Source organism: Neospora caninum, chromosome VI (assembly GCF_000208865.1).
Source record: "Neospora caninum Liverpool complete genome, chromosome VI".
NCBI lineage: Eukaryota > Apicomplexa > Conoidasida > Eucoccidiorida > Sarcocystidae > Neospora > Neospora caninum.
Genome location: NC_018392.1, coordinates 2,490,406 through 2,504,270, shown reverse-complemented (window position 1 = coordinate 2,504,270; position 13,865 = coordinate 2,490,406). Strand labels below are relative to the sequence as shown.

Below are 13,865 nucleotides of genomic sequence, written 5' to 3'. Positions count from 1 at the left end.
CCGTCCAGTCAAATCGCAAAGCGTGAAAAGAGCGCACTTGCCCGACACACTCCCCCCAGGCGCAGCCGTCGGCGAAAGATTGCGAGAGGGTGGGCGCATGCATTGAGGAAAGAGCGGCAGGAACACTCGGCCTGAATCGGACGGCGGCACATGCAGCGGTTCGAAAACTGACGCGGGGGGTGAAACCGGGTAACTTCGACGGTAAAACCTTATTGAGGGCTGTGTAGAATCCCGAGACTCTGAATTAACAAGACACAGAGACTCGTAACGAGCAGTACTCGATCGCTTCTTCAAAAGCCCTGCTACACATCGAGGGCTTTTTAGAGCTGTTGCTTGCCGATGTGTGCAGAACGAGTCGTGGTCACGACGCATGTGACAAAGGAGCAGCCTACTCCCGAATGCACTCAAGGAAAATATTCGAAACGAGGAATCGACTTCTATCGAATGCGAATCCGATAGAAAGAAGGCAGGGAAGTGCCGATGTGAGCAGCCATGCGAAGGAGAGACTTCAATTGCACCAACACAGCACGACAGAGTCGTCGTGGTCGAACGACATTCGGTCGAAACCATGCTAACACAATAGAACTTGGATCCGGTAAACAAAGACATTCAAGATCTAAACCAGTAGTGTACAGCAATCATAAAGAACTTGGTTGTCTGTGGGGTGGTGGTGTACAGCAATCATAAAGAACTTGGTTGTCTGTATCTCATAACTGGAGTCGGTACGAACTGCGCCCCCCCATACGCAAGGGTTGACAATGTCTGGAGGCGAAGTGATTCTTCCACCCTCAATCCAAGACAGAGAAAAGGAACGGGAAAGGCAGACACGAGCGCGAAGGAGCACGAGGGGTGGTTCTCGGCCTCGTCAAGGGCCCTTGTGCCTCACTTGAGGGGTGAAGCTACTGTTTCTCGTGTGAAGACGATTTTCGACTTGGATAAACCGTATACATTACTATCAGAGTGCATTTCTTTCGTCCCTGCGACGCGGCTCCTGTCCTCGTGAGTGCCTACGCTGTCCTTCTCACTGCGTCTTCTTTAAAGCCATCAGGTGTTACCGCTCTCTTGAGCCCCAGTTCCTGGATACGACGAGCTCTCAGGAGGGTGTTTATGAGTAGACTGCTATGAAGGCAGCAATAGGGAGCTTCATTTGAGACGTGTCATGCGAGAGGGAAAAAGCGTGTTCTCACTTGAAGATTCCTTGAAGCGCTCCCGAAGTGTCCCGGTCTACCACCGCAGCAGGGCGGATGCACGCATCCTCTCTTTTGCCTATACGGGCGAGAATTTACCAGACCTTACCCCAACACTCTAGGGACCGCACGAGTTGACATCCGCAAAAACCGAAACACAAATTCACCAGCCTTTCACACATCCTACCTGCGCGTGTTCTCTTTCACAACTGCGATTGGCAAGGCCGCGACCTGCCACACAAAAAGGTTCAGCCATTCCTTGCCGCGATGTTTGTACGTTGAACTCAGCTCGAGCTCGAAGTCGTTCCTCACGGAATTTGGCGCCTCCAACATCTATGGCATGACCGTGCATCTGCACAGAGATCAGCTATGCAGTTCGTCGTGAGATATTTTAAGTCAGATTTAACCCTCCCTGACACTCTCCACACACCCGTGATCGCCGCGCACATCAGAAAAATTGCAGTAGGGTGCGGCCGCCCAATCTTGATGTGAGATCCACAAAAACAGAGCTTTCATGAGCATCAGACCCCGACAGCCGCTACACATTACGGCTAGTGAGACGGTTGTTTCCCCAGACGGCAGCCAACCCACGGCAACGATGTGCACGCAATCTCACCGCGGGCTTTTTCTCGGGAAGAACGATTCCTCTATTACGGAACCGAAGGTGGAAGTGGTTCCTCGCTGTTGTTCTCCCGATCAGAAAAGATGCTTGAGATGAGTGATGAGAGCTTGGGTGCAGCGTTTCGTTTACACACATCCAGACGAACAAGTTACGGTGAAGCTGCTTTACATGGCCAGACGGCTGAAATTGGCTCCAACACTTTACTGGTGGCTGACCTCCACAGTCAGGCTGGTACTGCTAATTTCATACATTTGTTTCTGCTAAGGTAGCGACAGAGTGTCCCAGCGGGACGGTGAAAGGTAGTATGCAGACGCGTTCTATCGGGACGACCGTTGCGACGACTCCGTAACTGTAGCGTTGAGGAGGAGCGTGTTGCATAAGAAACAGCAGCACACACCGCCGAAAAAGTCTGTTTTTTTTAAAGAAAGAGGCTTCGTTAAGAGAAAGAGAGCTCACCATTTGGGCAAAACTATAGTTCTGACAAGTTCACGTAGACGCCGAGTTGGTCTGCGGAGCCGTCCAGCTATGATCTGTGTTCCTTTCACGGATCAGGCAACGCGGGACGCATAGTTATGCCCCTCATGACCATCTTCCTGCAGTACACGTTTACAAGCGGAAAGAAGAGGGAGCGTGGGAACAAGCAAAAGGGGGCTTTAAGACCTCCGTAGGCGCTGTCCGTCCGACCCCCCTGTTGTGTGAGGCGAGACGCGTAGCAGTGGCAGGATGTGGCTGTGATTGCTGGCAGTGCACCGCTACGGAAAACCCGCTCAAACGTGAAACCTTCACATCTGCTTTTCTCCACGTTTTCTGGAAGCGCGGAAATAGCGAAGCATCCACCACTGCTGGCTTTCCTCTTTGCTACGAAAGGCCCTTGTGGTGAGCCTCTCAGGAGCGGGGCGAACGGTCGCCCGGGTGTCTCGTGTGTCTGATGCGTGGCCGAAAAAGCGGCACGAAAAACACAGCGACTGACCGTGCTGGATCCGAATGTCGATTATGTTTCTCAAGCGTTTTTGAGGATTTGACGAGGAATCCAACGAAGAACCAGTAAACAGGGAACCCCCGAACTTGTCAGGGGCCGCCATCAGCGACTGGTGACCTGCCATATAACGCCAAGCTGGGTTCGCCGTCATGGCGCTTCTTTCAACCGTTACGAAGTTCGGTAACGCAGGAAAGGATCTACGGTTCTGCAAACTAGTGGCTTTAAAACATGTTGTCTTTGCACTCTCGCCGAAAAACGTCATTTAATTTCCTGAAAACCCCTTGCGCGTCGAATGCTGGCAACCCTTTTTCGAGGCTAGCCATACATGCGGTGGTCAATGTGTCTGTGCCGTTGTCCCTTGTCTTGCTAGAATTAAGCTTCCAAGTCAACGAATTTCCTTTGGCGGGAAACAATCGATATGCATACGGGGAACATGAATATTTATGAGCCAGCTATGCCTTGTTAGAAGAACGAACTTTTGACGAAGTGGAAGGGAGTGATATTGGGGACTAAAATTGACGTCACCCTCTCCGGGGAGTCGGTTTTCATTGTGGCGACGTTCCGCCACCTCCAGTCCTCCGGAAAACAAATATCCCACGTCTACCCCTTGCTTTCGAGCACCGAGGACATCTCCTGACTTTCTCCACATTTTGGATGTAGATTGTTCTGTCGCCTGGATTTGGTCTTTTGTATTATGGTTTTACTCCGTGAGTGAGTTCGTCACCACAGTACGCTGACTGGTACCCAGGCGCCGTGCCTTTGCAACAAGTTAGCAAATCTTACGGGTTCTTTCAAAAATAATTCTCTATCCGCATCACATGCAAATTCCAATTCTACTCTTTGCATACTTCGGGCTGAAGATTGCACCATTTTCGGTTGTGGTTTCCGGCTAGTCAAATTCGCGTACCTCAATTTCCAATCGCCGTGACTCGAACGTCCTTTGTGAAAATGTTGCGAAGCCGATCCGAACTGGTCTCCGACGAAAGGTGACCCCGGAGGCTTATGGATTCGGGGCTTCCGTGTGGATGTGAAAATCCATACAAAATGGCTCACCCGACACTCAAGGGTATGACCGGGGCTTCTCTGGACAGACTTGTGTGCTACGATCGCACCCGGCAGTGCAGCACTGTGATGGAAAAGACCACAGAATCTATTTTGCGAAGAGGCAGAGCCTCATGCAGTGGACCCTCGCTCATCTATGCGGTCGCCCTATTGCTAGTTTGCGTCTCACTGAGTCTCACCTCCTATGGCGAGACGCTGAGTAATGTGAATTCTGACGCCTACAGGAAAGATGTTGGCACTTTTCCAGCAAGGCGGTCATATGGGGCAAATGGGGAACGGCCAAGTAAACTGACTATAAGTGCTTTCAGTAGTGCCGATGCTGTGTCAAGGACCGATTCTTCCCAAGACTCACAGCCTGGCGTCATCGATCCAGTATCAGGCCAAGGCGTGGGAGTATCCTCCGATAAATTCGCCCGGCTTCGTCGTCAGGATACCACACCAGCAGCCAAACACCGGGGAGGACTCGAATTGCCTGACTCTTTTCGAGGAAAAGGGGCCAGTCAGAGTCTGACAGCAGGGGGCCTTGCGGTCTCGAGCCAATCTGTGCTCGCACCGCAGGAGATCTCTTTCTTTGGCACCATGGGAGTTGTGAAAACCCGGAAGAAAAAACATCGGAACAAAGACGTCACAGAGGATGAACTTCGTTATGCTCCCACCACTGCGGAAGAATTCCGTGCCGGGTGGAGACGCGAAGAACAAGTCAATGAGGTGCCGTTTTGCAAGGACCTTGGCTTCGGAGGATTTCACCCCGACGATTCGACAGACAAGTAAGGGCAGCGGCCCGAGCTCTCAGTGTCGACCCTCTGCTTTTTTCCCAGAGATAGTGGGAGGACTATGGCATCGCCAGCTGACGAGAGGAGCCAGCTCGCTCATCTACAATCTTCGTATACGCTGACCGTCGACCTGGCATCAAGGATCCGACTGGTGTGTGCGTACATAAGCTCGAGCAGAAAGTACGGATGAAGCTGTTCTTTACCCCTCTCACAGACAATTTCAACATTTGTTCTTTTTTTTCTCAGCTTCTGTTGGAGCCGATGTGGTCGCGGATGCGAAAGCTGGATGTTCTTGAGCCAAGATTGTAAGATTACCCTTCCTTGCTGCCTGGTTAGACAGGAGCTGGTCCCAGAGGCTTTTCTTAGCGTGCAGGAAGGATGTAGATGAAACAGTCTAGTTTTCGACAAGAAGCGGCATTTGTGGTTTTGTCTTCTCTTTTCGTGTGTACTGTGCGCAGCAAAGAGTTCCTGGACGCTTGTGGCTGATGCTAAGCGTGTGAAGCCTTGTCTTACACCAGCCAACAAATCACACAGAAATGTGAGGAACATCGAAACAGAGCTGGTCATTTCTATGGGATAATATCATTCCCTCCAACATTAGTGAGAAATTTAGTGCAACAGAGATCCAGCTACTTGTTACTGCCCGACCAGGGGCTCCACGCGCGACTGTTTCGGGAAGATCACGCGCGGCATGTGTGGTACAGAAAGTATACACCGTGACTTCCAGCAGTAGTTCTTTTTATATGCACATGCAGGTGTTCATTCGATTGGAGGGCCTTTCCGCCAGAAAATGCATTTACATACATGCACCAAATGAGCGTCCTCACAATATGGGCAAGAGTGCTGTAGTGCTGTAACAGGTGATAATACGTTCCGGGTCACGGCTGTTTCGTGCCACTCCTTGTGGTAGGACGTAACAGTGTCCGTGTATAAGGCTTTCTGTGAGCTCGGCTGGCAGTGTGCATTTTCTCTGGAACCTTAGGTACCCGAGCTGAACTGTAGGAAAACCTACATCGATCGGTTTTTTGCTTTCACCTTGGCTTGCTTCAGATTCTTTGTAAGGCTGTGAAGAAACCCACAACGGTCGATTACGTCGAAGCGGTCCGTCACGAAATGGATATTGTGGCCCCGGAACAGGTTCCACCCATGGCCATCGGTTTCCAAGGTCCTGATCCGCGAATGGTATTGCAGCCCTCACCAGCCGTGGGCCCACAGATGCCCTATTATCCCCAGGCGGCAATGGAAGGTGCCGGGATGGTGTATGGTGGTCCCGCAGCAATGCCAGGAGACATGAGGGCTGGCTCAGACGGCTTGGATCGGTCTACATTATATGCCCTGCCTCTTGGGGCAGCATCTCTGGTGATCACGGTTAGCCTGATGCTATTTGGCTGACAATGTTGGTCAGAGGTTTTAATCTCGACCTTGTGCCCTGCCAACTTTATTAACCGCTCCAGCTGGACGGCCAAGAACTCTCATAGAGTAGCTGCTTTGCACGGCTGGTGGTGTGATCGTTCAAGCTACAAGCGTCATTTATGGGTTGCCTCAGGCGGCTGCTGCAGATTGCTCGTTTTCTCTCGGGTGCCAGAGTGAGTTCCACGTCCATCCAAAGCCGTGTCTGGCGTGAATCCGCTTGACAGCGGCTTGGAAAGAGCTTCTAACTAAGGATGAGTTCTGAGCAGGAACGACATGGCTTCACAAGTTGGCCGGCTTTCTCCGGATAACTGCTATACACAACAAGACCTGGAAGGAGCGAATGAAGGGCCGCGCTTGCGAGAGTGAAGACTCTGGGCAAATACGGATGTTTGGCTTTCAGTGGTGTATATGTTTTTTCAAGCAGGCAGAATCAGGGCCAAGTACGAGTGGCGCCGGCGATTGCCTTTCCTCAAGGTTTCTTCACGCAAGACTACAGACGGTCTGTAACGTCTTGTAGCAAGCGTTGCTGCTGCTGCTGCCAAATGTGGAGAGAGTCATGCAGAACTCGTCAGTACGGGTGGAACGTAGTTAGCGGAAGCTGCTACAGGGCTTTGTGGTGCGAGAGGAGGGGAGGAAACACTAGTTTTCTTTATCTTTTTGATAATGCACTACCTGCTATGATAACTATCCGTTTTGTGTGAACGACCGTGGCAGGCCTCTGGCACAGACGGACTTTGTCATCCTCAGGAGATCACGGTAATCTCGAATGTGTGTGCCGGCCGTATGCAATCAATTTCTGCAAACCCCTCTTGGCACCAGAAGCTGTTGATGCATATACCACATGAAGTGGTGGCATCCCTGGGCTTCTCTTGGTTGGGACGACCCGATGCGCTCACACACTAGGGCTGAGATAGAGGCCATTTCCGTCGAACTACACACATCGATAATTTGAGGTTCTGAAGTGGGGGTTCCCCGTGGACCGGAAGATGGCAGAAAGAGCGAGGCGACTTCCAACGAAATTACACACAATACTTTCAACTGGAAAACCCGGCAACTGGAGAACTCCAGAGGGAGTAACATTTTTTGATCCATCTCATATAGCCATGTCCCTTTAGTCCGTAATGCTCCGGAAATATGGTCGCCAGTCGCAGAGCAACATGGTCGGCTCCGGCGTGCCAAAAAAACACCAACCACGTGTCCTGCCTCGGTAAAAAAGAAGCGGGATACGATAACTCCGACATTTTGAAGAAAACCACTGAAATTTGCTGGTTAGGCTGTTACAACAATTTCACACCTCTGCTGGGTTGCTGTTCGCCTTCTGGAAGAGCATGTCACTAACCTGATACTTGCCCTTTGGACGGTGAGCAATCCACTTGGCCATGCGAATCGCACCGGAGGCAAATACATCTCTCGTTTCCGCATGGTGACTGAGTGTTATTCGTTCAAAGTCACTAGCGTACATCACACTGTGCTCGCCAACCACATTACCCATTCGGAGGGCATGCACACCTACTTCTCCCCGCCTTCTTCTGACACTGCGACCTTCTCGCCCGTGGATGAGCACCATCTTATCTCGGTGAGTCTCTGCTGTGGTCTCGGCATCAGCACTACCTTTACAGGTCGTCCGTCCAGTGGCTGCAGCAATGGAGTCAAGCAGAGCTATGGCCGTACCACTAGGCGCGTCGACCTTGCGATTGTGATGTGCCTCAACGAGCTCGATGTCAAAGTCTTCCCCAAGACTGGCTGCAACCTGCGAAGAAACACGACCAGGCGTGCAAACGACCACCATGGTACATCGCAGGAACTACACTTGCTCTCTTCAGTGGTTGTGTATTATACTGGTTAGGAACTCAAACGACCTGTCTTACAGCGAATTGCACAAGCACTGACTTTTCTCCCCGTTCTACTGCCCGAGGCCTAACACACTAGGAACGCGCTCCCTCAGAAAGAATCACGTCTTCCTAGTAATCTATTTTATGATACTACGTTCTGGATGATAACACAACAGGAAGCCCTCTGAAATCGGTACGGAGTCCCCCGCTTGTCAGTTCCCGCGGATCTGACTGCCTCACTGTCGATGGTGGTTCTTGAGTTCAAGCATCGACATGGGATTGACCTGTGCTCCTTTTGAGTGACGACGTCCAACCGTGCACTGCGCTACTCTCACCTCGCCTGCAATACGAACGAGCAGGTTTACACCGAGAGAAAAGTTCGCCGCGATGCAAAGCGGAATCTCTCGCGCTGCTGCCTCCACCACCTCCTGCTCCGCTGGAGTGAATCCAGTAGTGCCGATCACTAATGCCACGCTGTGGCGGATACACGAAGGAATAAGCGACATCGTTCCTGCAATTTTGGGTCGCAGCAGTGCACTAGGGTATGGAAAAGACGAAACCATAAGATCTCCACCCGTGAAAAAAGAAACGATTCCGATCGGGCTTGAGAAGTAGTCACAACTGAACAGTGCACAGGCATACAGTCCGAAAATGACAACATGTCACTCACTCTACCAGTTATTCCTAGTTCTACCTTCCAGTGAACATCGGCGAGGCTGTTACATTTTCCCGAACGGGGGGTATAGCCGGGGGACAACGCGACGTAGCAACCACTTGCCTCCTCAAATAAAGTTGAGGAGTCCTTTGTTTACTGCTTGTACCGTTACATTGAGGAGCCCACATGACCATGCGTGTGCCGTTACATTCAGGAGCTACATGATCATGCGATACCGTGGTGCCATAAAAACTGTCACATCATATGGAACTCCTTAACATCGTATGGTTCCCACAAGCCTTACTCACACAGAAAGAGAATATTGCAACACGGTCTTGAAACTCGCGAGGAGCACTCTCAAGAGTCGGTTTGGGGTGACCACAAGTTACATGTCTGTCATCTGACCTAGAATCTCTACGGTTACTATACTCTTGTCAGTTCTCAAGCATTTAAGTGCTACATTGGCTAGATGTCTTCCATAATTCTGCGCGTACATAGCGAGCTCTGCTGTTCCTCCGTATATAATCTATGATGGTCGCCGGAGCACACCGACTGTGGCTACAGAGATCGTTCTTGTACAACCGATTTGCTTCGCCCGTTTCGCATGCTTGTTCCATACCTGCGGGGTTACTGAAGTCAATAACTACTGACGGTTTCTGACCACTTTCCTCGATCAGCTTGTCCAGTGAAGTGTACACACCAGGGGCCGTGTCCTTATTGGGTACCGCCTCCTGGTTGTCTCCGGCTAGATTTTCTCCGGTTTTTTTCGGTGGATGGAGTGAAACTTGCCCCACTGCTGAGGCCACCAGAGCGTCTTTCTGAACTCGTGATCGCAGGCCACCAACAAAGTGTAAGGCAGGATCCGCGCGAGTCAAAGCAACCAGCCGTTCGCCCATGCGGCCAGTGCAGCCTGCAATGGCGACTTTGAGAGCTCCCGCTGCAGGAGCCATGGAGAGACGTTTAACGATACACGCCGATGATTCCGACACAAAGGCAAGTAGCTTCCAGAAAATAAAGACACTCTAAAAAGAGAGAACGTTTGGGACGAGGTACGACAGGGTCACTGAAGGCGGTGCAGGGATACTGTCGACGAAGAGAGGGAACACCTCAGCAGGTCGAGTTTCGAACGGCTACTAGGACCTTGGTCCAAAATACCGATCCTAGCCTGATCTCAGTGAACACATGTAATTCGGGAAAAAACAACTCATGATTCCAGCTTCGCGGGTCCCCCGACATCCGTTGCGAGACAGCGGCATGGCACCAACTGCAACTTTCCTCGGCTGGGCCACTGAAAAGTAGTAATACTCCAGCTGAGACGAATAGGTCCCCCTGGAATAATGACACACGACACTCGAAACAGAGATGTGTTCACTTGCTGAGGTCGTCTTTTGGCCCGAGCGAGCCGCGCGCTGAGTAAAGGACGTGCCTCGAACCGCATGAACGCAAGGGAATTACGCTCCCTGTGCTCGAATGCCGTGTCTCCTTGCCACTGCTTGCATGCACTTGTCCACGGGCAATTGCAGAAAGAAGATGCCGGCTGAGTGTTACGACCTTTCCCCGTACAATTGATGCCCTAACCAAACACAAAACCCTATCACGATTTAGCGAGACAGTCCAACGCTGGAAAAACTGCTCCCAGAGAGCGAGCCCGCCACTGAGACCCGTGTCTTGCCTGCCAGCGTTAAGTTCCGTTGCTGTCTCCCACTAGCCACCGCATGTTGTCATTGCTGTCGCTTCCCAACCGGCGCCGCTAAACTCTCTCTTATGCCGCCCTTGAAAGATACCCACTAGACTCTTGAGACGGGGAGTAGCGGAGACGGAGGCAGTTTGCTCAGCCCCGCCAGCGTTAACCGGATATTTTCCTGCGTTGGATGCGGTAAACAGCTCCTTCCTTACTGCCGGGTTGAAGGGGAGCCGTTTGGCGCCAGCAAAGCAAATGCTGTGTCTGCCGAGGATATTTTCTAAAGCCTCCAAGTAAACTCGTCCATACGTGGTCTTACTCAATAAGCGGATGTAGAGTGGAACTTAGGGAAAGAGTCTGAGAAATGTGTAAGCTCGTCTCTTAGCCGACTGGCTGATACACGGCGGGGAAAGCTGGCCTAAGGCAGCACCTCCCTCGGGTTCGGCCGGGACGGAAAAGCACCAAATTGTTCGACGTTCAGTGTAGCTTTCAGATGCGAGAGCTCGACAGGGGCTACGTTCGACTCCGTTGGGGCGGCCTACACGAAACCCAACTCCTGCATTTTTTGTACCAAGTTCGGTCCCGTCAGCTCGTGTGAAGCCGGCACCACACACGTGAATTTCACCCGTCCAATCAGCCGCCGCCTCTATCTTTCGCATGAAAGGACAACTGCCCGGGTCATTCCACTGGTGGGTACCCGTTTTCGTGCCTTTTCTGGGGCAGTGAAGATTCGAGGCCCAACTCGTCTAGAAGAGGCTTTCCCCCGCTTGAGTCGAAACCCGCCCAAAAAGATTTCCAAATGTCGAGAGACGGTGAACAGTAAAATTGTAAGTTAGTTTAAGAGACTGAGAGCAGATGTTGGAGAAGAGCAGCTGAACTAGCTTAACGGCATCCGTAGCGTATGAACAGATTGCAAAAAGCTGTTCGAAAACCAACGAAACCATTCATGTTTTGTGGTATAGATGTGACTGCCAATGATTTGCTGTAGTGCATGTTTCTAGTGGCGCAGCCTCCGCTGAAGAGATGCTCGCTCACCTACAGACAATTTGTGTTCAACCACTCATGTTCGTGCAATGGAGTTGCATTCGGATCTGTCTGCCGCAATAGGTTTTATTCATCGCCAGCAGATACACCCCTTCTCCTGGCTGCGTCCAACACGCGGCTTCGTAGCACCTTCCCCTAACAGAGAGTCACACGGAACGACTGTACCTCTCTGTCACCTATCCTCATCATGAGGGACATTTCTTTCAAACAAGACAGCCAGATGTGTTTGCGGGTAACGCACCTCTCGACAGTGTGCCTGCTTACTGACACGACGATTAGTAAGTACTAGACTTCGGGGCTTGGGAGAAAGAAAGAAAAAGCATCCACAAATGAATGACGGTGCGAGGGATGAATCACCTTCACGACTGAGCCGTTTGACACATAGGTCATAACTTTGGTATTGCCCTAACTCCAGAACAATGAAAGAGGTGTTGTTGGTCGACTTTAGCCCTGCAGGAAACTTGTCCATGGACCGGAAAATTTATCGGTTCACGAATTCTGTACAATTGCCTCTTCTTGGCTTCTGTTCGTCTCTGTACTGCTAGCATTCTTCGAGACGATATTCCATTTTGAGCGTGAAGAAACATTCTACGTACCGAGCCTAATCTAATAGAATGCGAAAGTAGTCTCCAGGTGCCGAGTTGAGGAACTGAGGGTCATCGTTCCGATTCGGCCGCTCCCAGGCGGTCACCCTTGTTACCTTTCCGAACGCGTTTCCGCATTTCCTTCAATTATTGCTGATCCGATGATGGCCCCGCAAAACACTGCGGTGCAAAACACTCCCCGGTGTCATACGTTGTAGGATTTTCGATACGTTAGACACCAGTGATCACGTCCTTTCACCGAGGGTCGTCCACGCCTGAACGCCTCCCGTACAAGCGACAAAGTCGAAGAGAAATGGATGACAAGGTTGCTGCGGGGCCCTTGGCACGACCAGACACTCGACCACCTCAGCACCTCATCCGCTGCTGGACCCGCTGTCTTCCTCCACCGCGTCTATCCTCCCGGCTTTCCTCAGACATGGAATATGGACAAATCCTCTCTTTGGATAGCTTTCGTTCCAACAGCAACGTTCAGCTGAGTGTCCTGGAAGCGGTAGCTGTTTAACAGCTCCAACAACGACTGTCTTGGTCTCCAAAGCCCAATACCACATGCAGAAGCGCTGGGTTTAGTGGCCCCAAAATAGCAACTGCATGCTGATAGGGTTCGATATGAAGTGGAACTGAGATCGAATTTCCTCCCTCTTGGAAGCATGCTAGTCTCCTGCTCACTGCATCGTTTTCTTGGTGAGAAAACGTTCGTGGTATCGCAAACTCAGCACCAGACTGAGCCAGGACTCTGCAGGAACTTTTGTATCCATTCCTGAACGTAGCACCACCAAATAAAAGCGAGAAACCCTTCTCAGAGAGAGGGCGCGAATAAAATTAGGTCACCGCGGTGTCCCACTGAGTGTGATTTCTAGTAGACGGCGTTGCTGCCGGCAAAACAACATTGTAACGCTTTCGGCAAAGCAGACCTTCACGGTGAGTGAAGACTCAAAACTGTAGGTTGAGTGCTCTGTTGCCGCTGGAGGGCATGCAGTGAGTTTCTCATCCCCTTTTCTCGCCAGGGTCTTCTCTTGAAGACCCGTCACGTCGCGTGTCGTCATTGGATACCTGTTTCAAGGAAACCCCCCCCTTCGTTGCGTACATCTCATCTCAAAGTGTGTTACGTTTTGAACGAATCGATAAGGTGGGCACGCGGCAGCCAATTTTTTGCTCTAAGTTCCGGTGCCTTACGGTTCCGCCAGGTCTCATTTTGGACGGCTCCCGATGTAGATCAATGTTTTTTTTGTAAGTCGCTGGACGTCAAAACGACGGAATGGTACAGCACAGGGCGAGAACTGCCGACGTCCAAGCTGTTGAATGGCACAGGCGATAGCCAGAGCCATACATCACCGCTACCTGGGATCTGCTGAAACCGTCGTCTGGTTTTTACCCGTCTGCCCGTTCTCTGTACGGCAGGTGATTTCAGTCGCTGAAGAAAGTAGGCGCACGCAAGAAGCTTTTTAGGAATGGCAGCCGAGAAGTCAAGCATCGCAATGCCAGAGGGAACCTGCCACCATGGGCAAGCATATAACCGGCTGGTGGATAATCAAGCACTGCATTACAGACATCCTTACGACCACAAGAAGGATGCAACATGCCATACCAATGAGATAACGACCGCGTGAGTATTTTTAGCTCGTTGACCCACTCCCACCAGGACAAAGACAGCGACATGTGAGCGTACGCGAAACCAGGCAGGGAGTTTCTCATAACCCTGCCAAGCCAGTGTCGGTTAGTGAGCGCGCCAGATGTTTTAGCGCTTTTCTGTTCATCACCAGAGCAACTGACGATCCCCCCGCTGCTTCGCTGAAGACGTCACATACTGAAGTCTAGATCTGAAAGGTGACATCGTCTCGTGGTGCAGTTCACATTATTCGTGGACCTCATTCCGTATCACGTGACCGTCAGACGCATCGCGGCCGACAGCTGCACTGAAAATGTCGAAAGTGATGGCTTTCCTATCGAACGCGGTGTCCGTCTGCCACACGCCTCCAACAATGAAAGTGCGGAGGACTCTGCAAGGCCCACTG

At 51.4% G+C, this 13,865-nt stretch overlaps 2 protein-coding genes across 2 annotated transcripts; one reads left to right on the top strand and one right to left on the bottom strand.

Annotated features, from left to right (window-relative positions):
- Window positions 1–4,429: 4,429 nt before the first annotated feature.
- NCLIV_018390 (conserved hypothetical protein) lies at window positions 4,430–6,015 on the top strand (the record flags this gene model as incomplete). Its single annotated transcript, XM_003882032.1, has 4 exons — window positions 4,430–4,617; window positions 4,870–4,928; window positions 5,082–5,161; window positions 5,674–6,015. 4 exons carry the CDS (start codon window positions 4,430–4,432, stop codon window positions 6,013–6,015), a joined length of 669 nt encoding a protein of 222 aa, XP_003882081.1.
- Window positions 6,016–7,324: 1,309 nt separating this feature from the next.
- Window positions 7,325–9,473, bottom strand: NCLIV_018380 (putative dihydrodipicolinate reductase; the record flags this gene model as incomplete). The annotated part of the gene is made up of 3 exons (XM_003882031.1): window positions 7,325–7,786; window positions 8,204–8,489; window positions 9,175–9,473. The coding sequence occupies 3 exons, from the start codon at window positions 9,471–9,473 to the stop codon at window positions 7,325–7,327; spliced, it is 1,047 nt and encodes a 348-aa protein (XP_003882080.1).
- Between the last annotated feature and the right edge of the window lie 4,392 nt (window positions 9,474–13,865).